Source organism: Manacus candei, unplaced genomic scaffold (assembly GCF_025592945.1).
Source record: "Manacus candei isolate 608988 ecotype Guabito, Panama unplaced genomic scaffold, ASM2559294v1 h1tg000150l, whole genome shotgun sequence".
In the NCBI taxonomy this organism is placed as follows: Eukaryota; Metazoa; Chordata; class Aves; order Passeriformes; family Pipridae; genus Manacus; species Manacus candei.
The window spans coordinates 421,561-430,981 of record NW_026138198.1 but is presented as its reverse complement, the minus strand read 5'-3'; the positions used below and the strand labels follow the sequence as shown (position 1 = coordinate 430,981).

The 9,421-nt window shown below is 62.4% G+C and overlaps 2 protein-coding genes across 4 annotated transcripts in view; one reads left to right on the top strand and one right to left on the bottom strand.

Annotated features, from left to right (window-relative positions):
- TXNDC16 (thioredoxin domain containing 16) overlaps positions 1-9,382 on the bottom strand; it is a 71,208-nt gene extending 61,826 nt beyond the window's left edge. The window contains exons 1-2 of one of the 3 annotated variants that reach the window (XM_051772109.1): positions 9,171-9,382; positions 8,623-8,735 (exon numbers count right to left, since the gene is read on the bottom strand). The gene's annotated coding sequence lies outside the window, so the exon portion shown is untranslated. The remainder of the gene's footprint in view (positions 1-8,622; positions 8,736-9,170) is intronic. The other 2 variants (XM_051772107.1, XM_051772108.1) reach the window with 2 other exon arrangements.
- Positions 1,317-7,971, top strand: LOC127463144 (maestro heat-like repeat-containing protein family member 6). The gene is made up of 14 exons (XM_051772218.1): positions 1,317-2,401; positions 2,642-2,706; positions 2,821-3,719; positions 3,983-4,130; positions 4,342-4,529; positions 4,618-4,755; positions 4,931-5,045; positions 5,217-5,354; positions 5,609-5,788; positions 5,914-6,069; positions 6,227-6,328; positions 6,449-6,551; positions 6,751-6,807; positions 7,108-7,971. Exons 1-14 carry the CDS (start codon positions 2,275-2,277, stop codon positions 7,263-7,265), a joined length of 2,574 nt encoding a protein of 857 aa, XP_051628178.1. The 5' UTR covers positions 1,317-2,274; the 3' UTR covers positions 7,266-7,971.
- Positions 9,383-9,421: the final 39 nt, after the last annotated feature.

Here is a 9,421-nt window from a genome sequence, read left to right as displayed (position 1 = left end):
GACTGAGGTGTTGTGATTCCTAGGATCTGCTGAGTGAGGATTGTGGTGGAACATCTTTGTCCTGCTTTGTGGTGTCCTTTTGAACTTTGGCCAAGTGCCCTTATTTGCTCCCCTAAAGTAAAAAAGAAATTCCTCGGGAACAAGCCCGTGGCTTATTCTCTCGGTGCTATCTCAAGCTATTAAGGAACCCTGCATCAATATATTAAAGTAAAATTCCCAGCAAACTCCCATGAGCTGGCAGCTCCAAGGGCTTGGAGTCTTACAGGACTCCACCACTGCCCTGCCCAGCCTGTGCCAGGGCTGGACAACCCTTTCCATGAACAATTTTCCCTAACAGCCAACCTAAACCTCCCCTGGTGTAACTTGAGGCTGTTTCCTCTCCTTCTGCCCCTTGATCCCTGCGAGCAGAGCCCAACCCTGCTTTGGCTCCATCCTCCTGTCACGGAGTGGCAGAGCCAGAAGGTCCCCCCTGAGCCTCCTTTTCTCCAGGCTGAGCCCCCACAGCTCCCTCAGAAAAGCCACTCCTCAGAAAAGCTCCCTGAAAACATCTCTCTTCCAGCCTTCTGCTCTGCAGATCCATGGGGATCCCTCCAGCCACACCTCACCATCCACCCAGCCTTTCCCAAGTGCATCCAGCTTGCTCCCAGCCAGCCGGTCGGGAGAAGGAAGCTGTCCCAACACCTCTACTGCCCACAAACGTCTTTTCTCCTCAAGAAATGAGAAATGGGCTCTTTGGGGACAAAGCCAGCATCCTTGGCATCCCACTGAAGCACACCTGGAGGGCACCGACCCTGCGGTGACAACCCCCTGGTGACACTGTCCCCCTGCAGCCACTTGGCTGCCTGGGAGGGACAGGTTTGTCCGGAAAGTTCTCAACTCATTGCAAGCCCAAGCAGCCCCAAGTGCATCCCTGACAATTCCTCCCAGGTACTGCTGACAGCTGCTGCAATATTGCTCCGGTCAAGCAGCATTTAAGTCCCCTTTTCTCCCCAGCTCAGGTTCTCTGTTAGTTCTGGGCAATCCTATCACTGCCAAGCAATACCCTCCCTTCCCCTACTCCTAGAGATTGGATGAAATTCCTGACTGGGAAGGTGCTGAGAGGGGTGTGTGGGGTGTGGGTGTTGATGTTCCTTCTGAAATGCATTTTAGCTTCAGCTGTGATCATTCTGGGTAGTTTTATTTTTCCCTGGTTTTAAGAGTCCTGTTATTATCCCTTCCTAGAAAAGCGTTTGCAAACCAATCAATGCCCAGATTTTTTGCCTCTGTTCATGTTTTGAAGTTGACTCTCAGTGGACCACGTGAAGCCGAATGAGCTCCAGGTTTGAGATGGGAAGCAAACTTCTGGATATTTGATGTTCTCAGGTCCTCCCAATTCAGTGACATTGGGAAGTTTGCAATTTCCTTCAGCTCCTTGTACTGAGGAATGGAAAGTCAGGCTTTCCTGACTATAGGAGGATTAAATGCCAGATTCTTCTGGGCCTTCCCACCCAAGCTGTTTTTGTGCTGCAGGTCATGACTTCCATGAAGAAATTCTTCCAGGAAGGAGCCACAGCTTCTGCCTTTCCACAGATGCCAAGCCTTGCCCCCAACGGCTGCAGCTGCTTTTGGGAATGGATTCCTTCCGAGCTGGGGCAGGTTGGCCGGCCTGGGGGAGGCCCCAGGGCCCATGGCAGTGTGTCACAGGGCCCTTTGTGACACGGTGGCCGTCGCCCAGGGGATGGGCCGGTGTCCTTTGTGACCCGTGGGGATAAAGGTGTCGGCGGCAACGCGGCCACGCCACCGTGCTCGGAGCGGGCGACTGGGCAGGACGGGACAGAGCGGTGCTGTGAGGAGCCTCCTCGCAGCCAACTCCTTTCTCGTCGACCAGGAGCGTTTCTGAGAGTTCTTTTTTCATCAAATTCCCTCGAGGCCACACCACAGGAGTTGAGGACCCGGAGCGTTTCTGAGGTGACCCCACTCCCTGTGGGAGTGGCCCTCGAGGCCAGGCCACGGGCCTTGGTGACCCGGAGCTTTTCCGAGGAGTCACCAGTCCCTGTGGCAGTGGCCCTTGAGGCCATTTTTGGAAACTTTGCCACCAGGGGCTGTTCCAAGCCATCAGCAGCCCCTGTGGCAGTGGCCCTTGAGGCCATTTGTTGAGACTTTGCCACCAGGGGCTTTTCCAAAACATCGCCAGTCCCTGTGGCAGGAGCCCCGCAGGCCATTGTGTCACACTTGGCCGCCAGGGGTTTTTCCCAGGTTTCTCCCCCGCAGGTGCCCTCCAGACCAGACTGTGCCATGGCGGGGGGATGCTTCGGCCTGTGCCGGCTGCTCCGGAGGAAGAGGAAGAACAGGAGAGGCCCTGGAGCTGGCCCAGCACAGGAACCGGAGGAGGAGGTGCAGCACTTCCAGCCACTGCAGCAGGGTGAGTGCTGGAGCTGGGCCCCAGGGATGGTGGCTGCAGCCAGCTGGGCCCCTTGCCGTCCCCTCTGGACATGGCCAGGGAAAGGGAGGGGAAAGGGGGCCCAAGGCTGATCCCCCCGGCATCCGTGCTCCATCCCCTGGGCATCCCAGGGCTGGCCCTGCCTGTGGAGCACAGGGCTGGGCTGTGTTCTCTGGCCTCTCCCATGGCCCCTCAGCTCTGACTGCGCTCGCTCTTTGCCAGATCCAGGCCGGGACCGCCCAGAAGAGCAGGACCGCGCCCGTGGCCGCTTGCACAGGGCAGTTCAGGTACCTGCAGCCATCCCCCCCTGGGCTGGGCCTGCTGTCCCTGCTCCGCCCGGCACCTCTGTCAGAGCACTCCATGCCACTTCCCTCTCTTCCCTGCCCTTTCTTCTCCTGCAGAGGTTGCTGAAATTCATTGGAGTTCGGCGCAGAACAGCCACGACCGCACCGCCCGAGCTCCCGGCACAGCCTGACACCAGCGCAGCCGAGCTCGAGGCGGAGCCGGATGTCAGCACTGCACCGAGGGACTGTGCAGCCAGCGGTGACATGGCACTGACCGATGGCACAGCAACCTCAGACATGGCAGTGACTGATGGCACAGACACCACCACCATGGCAGCCATTGATTGCACAGCCAACTGTGGCACAGACATCTCTGACCAGACACTGGTTAATGGCACAGCAAACTTGGACATGGCACCACTCGAGGGCACAGAAGCCACTGACACTGCACCTCTCCAGGCCACAGCCACCTCTGACACGGCACTGATGGATGGCACAGCCACTTTTGACACGGCACTGACCGACGCTGAGACAAGCTCTGACACGGCACCAACTGATGTCGGGGCCAAGGCTGACGCCACAACTGAGAGCATCGCAGACACCGACTGCCTGCCCATGGACAGTGTCACTGATGCTCCCAGTCTGGACATTTGGGAAGAGAAAACTGTCTCCAATGTGAATGAAGTAAGCAGCCTGTGGCCAGGGCTCGAGCTCCCCAGGGGTCTTGCGGCCCCTCAAGCCGGCTCTGCTGGGCCCTCAGAGCCTTTGAGGCCAGCACAGTGTGGTGGGAAGGGAAGCCCTTCCTGCGGCAAGCTGGGCAACCTGCTGGCTCTGGCAACTCTCCAAGTGTCTCCCACTCCCCTCCAGGTGCCAGCCATTGTCAGATCTATCCACCAGTGGCTCACGTGCCGGGTGTCTCCAGAGGTCAGGCCGCCCATTGCCATCCGCTGGCTGGCCCACGCACACCCTGGGCACGTGGTGACGACTCTCCTGCACTGTGCCCCAGCGTGTGACAGGTACAGGGCCCAGCTGCTTTGCTGCCTCAGGGCTCACCAGCCTTTACAACCCAGCACCCCATCCAGCCTGTCCCTCCTGCTCTGACAGACAGGTGGACAGTTTCAGCACCCTCTGGCCCCTCCACTTCCCAGCCCTGGCATGTCAGTCCCTGATCCTGCTGCCATGTGCCCTCCCTGCCCCTCAATGCACCGTGGCTCTGTCACCTGGGCCTCCACAGCTCCCAAGGCCCAGACCCCCCTGACCCAGAGCTCTGTCTCCACAGAGCTGCTGCAATCCTGTGGAGGACCATCGCCTCCTCGGCCACCACAGCGCACGAGGTGCTGCCAACGCTGCTCGGGGTGATGGAGGACTGGCCACTGCACAGCGTGTGCACCTCCAACGGGGACCACGTGGACGTCTTTGCCCTGGCTGTGAGTTTCTGGAAGTGGCCTTTGCTCCTCCCCACGTTGCCTCTCCAGCGACTCTCCATCTTCCCCCACCCTTGCATCTCCCTCAGGCCTTGGGCTGCAAATGGGGCTGAGGGGCAGGTCCAGGGGCAGCAGGCCGGCTGCTCCCCCTGGCTCTCCCTGGCCTCTCCCTCCCTCTGGGCACTGAGGGTGTCTCCACGGGGCTTTCTTGCAGGCAACCCTGGCCCTGTGGCTGATGGTCCAGGAGCTCCAGTGCCAAGATGCACTGTTCGTTTATGCCCCTCGTCTCCTCCTGGCTCTGCTCTGCCAAGTTTCTATGAGCACTGAGCAGATGCCACAGGAGGTCAGCACCTTCTGGAGGGGATGCCAGGAGCTACACGGCCTTCCCACCCACCCCAACAGGTGCTCCATGCCCGTCCCCTCTCCCTGCCGTGCCCTGGGGGCTGGGGCCAGGGCTCCCAGCCTGACATGGCCTTTGCTCTGCACACAGCTTTGTGGTGCAGACCATCCGGGCCCTGCTCTGCCGGCTGCAGTGGGACCAGGAGCTGGTGTCAGTGGAGCGCAAGCGTGGCTGGGACGCGCTCCTCTCTGCTGACACCCACCACTACGCGGTGGGGCTGCTGGCCAGGTGAGACAGCCTTGTCCCCACTGCCCCCGGCACCTCTGCCCTGGGCACAGGGCAGCCCACACAGCCCCCGTGGGCGTGGGACAGAGGGCCTTGGCACCAAGGGATGGCCCAGCCAGTGCTGGCAGAGCTTTGCCCACCCGACTCAGGGCCGAGGGTTCCCTTTTTGCCCTGACAGGGAGATGCGCCACGTGTTGGTCCCCTCCTATGGCCCGCTGGCAAGGCACCTGCTGGGGCTGCTCAGCACGGAGGGGCCCCGCTGGGAGCTGCCTGCCCTGGCCTTCCTTGTCGAGGTGAGCCCGATGGCCAGCGCTGCCTGGCCCCGCTGCCTCCCCCTCTCTGCCCTCTCACAGCCGCAGCTGCCCGGGACGGTGCCTGCGCCCTGTGCTGCTGCCTGGGCCCAGCCCTGGCCGGCTCCGCGCTCCTGCCGCCCGCCCACCCTGGCACTGCTCTCTGCCTTCCAGGTCCTCGACTATCTGGATGTGAACACCCGTCATGACAGTGTCCTGCAGATCCTGGCAAGGCATCTGCAGAGCCAGTGCCCAGAGAGGCGGCGCCTGGCTCTGCGAGGGCTCCTGGTGCTCAGCGGGGATCCCTCCATGGTGAGAAGGGGGCAGGGGTTGAAGCCACACGGGCAGCCTGGGGCTGGGGAGCACAGTCACTTGGCCTTGGCTGGGCTTCGGGAGCTGTGGCAGCTGCTCACAGATCTCCTGCCTCCCTCTCCAGCTGCCCAGGCCCTGTGGGACAGGCCTTTGGCCTCTGGGCCCCGGGGCAGCAGCGTGGGTTTGCACTGCCAGAGTGGGGTTGGTGGGGCAGCTCTTCAGGGCTTCCCAGCACAGCCTTCTGTTCCCCACAGGCCAAAAGCATCTGCAGCCTGTCTGAGCCCCTCCTGGAGCTGCTGCGTGATGGAGATGGAGAGCTGGTCAGGATGACCCTCTCCGTGTTCCGGAATGTGCTCCAGGATGAGGAAGACAGGAAGGGACTCAGCTCCACTGCCCCGAGGCTGACTGAGGCGCTGCGGCCAGTCTTTGACAACGTAAGGCTCTGTGCCCCCAGCCACAGGCACTGGGTGCTGCCAGGAAACTTGGTAGAGTTTCAGGTCTGGGCCTGGAGGGCCTGGAGCAGGCAGTGCTGAGGTCTTTGCCTCTTCTTTGGCCCCAGGACAACAGCCACGTGCAGCTGCTGTCCATTCGCCTCTTCCGAGAGGTGATGGAGGTGCTGGCGGAAGAGGGAACAGAGCCCTGGGAGATGCAGGTGCGCCAGAGCCTGGTCCCACTGTTCTTCCGCTGGCACGACGAGAACCAGCGCGTGGCAGAGGTGAGCACTGCTGGGCTCTGGTGTCCCCGGGGCAGGGGCTGGGCTGCCTCCTGCCCTGGGGCCTCAGGGGCTCCAGCCTCCTGCTGCCCTTGGAGCAGGGACACAGGGGCTGTGCCCTGGGCTGCGCTGCCATGTCCCGCTCTCTGCTGCTCTGCAGGCCGCTCGGGAAGCGCTGCTCTGGGCTACAAGCTTCCTCCACAGGAAGGACCTGGAGCAGCTACTGAAGACAGAGCAGCCCTTCAGATTCTGTGACTACCTGGTAAGGATGAGTGCAAAGGCCCAGCCCCAGGCTGGAGAAGCCCCCAGTGCCCAGTGTGCCGGGTTGGCCCTGTGCCCCTGCCCACTGCTGCAACCACAGACACCCCCGTACTCTCTGCAGATGGAAAAGGACAGGAGCCGAAGGGGCGAGCACCTGCAGCAGGCCCTGCCCTACCTGCAGAGCCCACAGGAGCCCCTGCGAGAGGCGGCCGTCAGGTTCATGGGTGAGCCCCAAGGCCGCGGTCCCTCCCCGCCCCGCTGCAGCTCGGCCCCAGCCCCGGCTGCTGCAGCGGCAGCAGGATGGGCCCAGGGATGTGCTGGGGAGCCCCGAGTGCCCTGGCGGCTGCTGCCGCCCTCTGCCAGCCCAGCCCCGGGGCCTCCCCATGCGGAGCCCCTGGGCCCTGACAGCCTCTGTGTTCCCAGGGGTCGCCGGCTGGCACATGAGGGAGTGGCAGCAAGACCTGTGGCCCATCCTCAAGGGTGAGTGAGGGCAGAGGGGCCTCCCTGGGGGCTGACAGGGACCAGCACAGACCCTGGGCAGGGAGCTGCAATCCCTGCCCTGCCTGCACAGGGCTCTGCTCCCTGCACACCGTGGCCAGAGCACACACACATGGCAGGGGCAGGGTGCCCATTGGTGCCCAGCACCTTCCTGCTCATCCTCTTGGCCCCTGCTCCCTCCTGGCCGTGCCAAGAGCTGCCTGGCATGGCCCTGGCAGGAGGGGCTCCTGGGGTCCCTGCACAGCCACGCTCTGACCCCAGCTCCCTTCCTCTCTATTCCAGGCCTTACAGCCATGAGTGACGACGACTGCCCCTCCGTCTCCAACATCAGAACTACACTCATGGACACTTACAGCCGTGCCATGAGACGACCAATGTCCTTGCAACAGCCCTGCAACAGCCCAGGGACCACTTCTCGGCATGGCTGCACCACCAGCTGATGCTGGGCCCAACTGAGCCAGCCCGCAAGGCCAGGCAGCTCCTGGCCTCTGCAGCCCCAGCGACGGCTCCCTCCCTTGCATTCCCTTCTCCTGACCCCACTTCATCCCTCTCCTTGCCCTCACAATAATAAACATTTGTTTTCTCCCCCTTATCTGCGTCTTGGTGCAACTGAAAGGGCACAAACCCTCAGCCCTGCAGCTCACGGGCCCGCTCCTGCCTCTCTTTTGCCCCTTGAGCCGTGGGCACACACACCCTGGGACATGGGCACTTCAGGCTGCAAAGGGGCCTGTCCTGAAGGGCCACTTGCACAACAATGTGCACTTCCAAGATCTTGCTTAAGGGTGTGCTCGTGTTCCCCAAGAAAACTATAGAGTTGGGTCATCCCTGGGGAGGCAAGGGATTTGCTTCTCTGGGAAACTGCTTCCCAAGGAGTTCTCGGGGAGGGAGGCACAAATGTCTCCCTCTGGCTCTTGGTGGTCCTTTCCCTCCTTGTGTCCCGTTGCACTTTGGAGAGGGACAGGGCAAGGGGCACTCATCAGCCTGTGGGGCAAAGCCACGCTGGGGCAGCTCTGGAGACTGCAAGCACAGCTGGCACTGCGTGTGCCCTGAGAACAGAGCTCCTCTGCCAGCCTCTGACCCACTGACTTCCAGTGCAGATCCAAGAGACATGCTGGAATCAGGGATCAGGGTGCCTACAGGGGTGGCTGTGGGAACATCTTGCAGTACAAGGATCCTTCTCTGAGGGACATCCAAGCACATCCCAGCCTGTTGCCTGCTGTGCTTTGCCTTGCTGGGTTTTGCAGTGATGCTCTCCCGCTGCCCCTTCTCCTGCCACTTCCCAGAGTTTTCCTTTCATTTTCACTTCCAGGTCCCACTTCCCAGCACCCAGGAGTCCCACTGGTTCTTTTTAGCCAAGGCTGCAGGAGGGACACGCTGCAGCCTTTCCCTCTGCCCAGGAGTGCTCCCATTCCCGCCAACAGCAGACAGCCCACAGCATGGAATCATGGAATCATTAACACTGGGAAAGACCTCAGAGAACATCAAGTTCAACCATTCCCCCAGCACTGCCAAGCCCACCACTCAGCTCTGGCCCCATATGCCACATCCACACGTTTCTTGAACACTTCCAGGGATGATGAGTCCACCACTTCCCTGACACAATCACCACCTGCTGGAATCACCATCTGCTGCATTTCCACCCCTTCCCCGGTGGAATCAGCATCACCCACTGCTGCTGCCCCACTGCCCCATTTACTCTGTCCTTGGGGACCAGTCCCTCAAAGTCCCTGGAAGGCAGCTGGCACTGGACACACATCACGGAGCCACCCCTGAGACAGCTCAAGGGATGTCACCTACCTGGTGTCCTGAGCATCCAGGTGACACGCTCATCCCTCCACCACGGCTGCCAGGAAAGCGCCCCGGGTCGAGCTCTCCCTGTGGTCGGTGGCTTGGCTGCAGGGCTGGAAAACCTGGGGATGCCAAACCCATCGCTGGTGGGTCTGTGCCAGCCCAGTGCTGGGATCCCTGAGCCGGGGACACCTCCTGGTATCCAGGGTGTCCGTCCTGAGCCGGGACCTCTGAGCAGCGGGGTCCCTGCTGGGATCCCGGAGCTGTCCCTGCACCCGCAGGGATGGAACAGGGATGGACACCCCCAGAGTACCACAGACCCGACCTGCAGTGGGGGATGTCCCCGCACCGCCCTCAGCCCGCGGGAGTGTCCAGATCCCCCCAAACAGCTCCGGGAGCACCTCGGCGATGCCCGCACCGCGCCCCTCACCCCTCCGTCCCCTCTCCGCTCCTCGATCCCCTCACGGCTCCTCCCACCCCTCACCGCCCCTCTCATCCCTTACCGCCAGTCGCTCCCCTGTCTTCCCCCACCGCCCCCCCCTCACCGCCCCACTCACCACTCTCACCCCTCTCTCCTCCCGCCGCCCCTCCGGGAGGGCGGGATCGATCGCGGGCGGGCGTCACCAACCCAAGAAGCAAAGCGGCGGCCCCGCGGGGGCGGCCCGCGGGTGATTGACGGGCGGCGCCGACCAACCGGCGCGGCGGGCGGGCGCGGCGGGGGGCGTGCCCGGCGGGCGGCCAATGGGGAGCGCGCGCCGCCGCCCCTCAAATCAGCGGGCTCAGCCGGGTGTCCCCGGCAGAGAGTTGT

What these genes read in the sequence shown, in the direction of transcription:
- LOC127463144 (XM_051772218.1), top strand. Translation starts at nt 2,275, where the DNA reads ATGGCGGGGGGATGCTTCGGCCTGTGCCGGCTGCTCCGGAGGAAGAGG. An exon ending in CCCTGGCCTTCCTTGTCGAG is followed by an intron (nt 5,046 to 5,216) that starts GTGAGCCCGATG and finishes TCTGCCTTCCAG; the next exon opens with GTCCTCGACTATCTGGATGT. An exon ending in TCAGATTCTGTGACTACCTG is followed by an intron (nt 6,329 to 6,448) that starts GTAAGGATGAGT and finishes TACTCTCTGCAG; the next exon opens with ATGGAAAAGGACAGGAGCCG.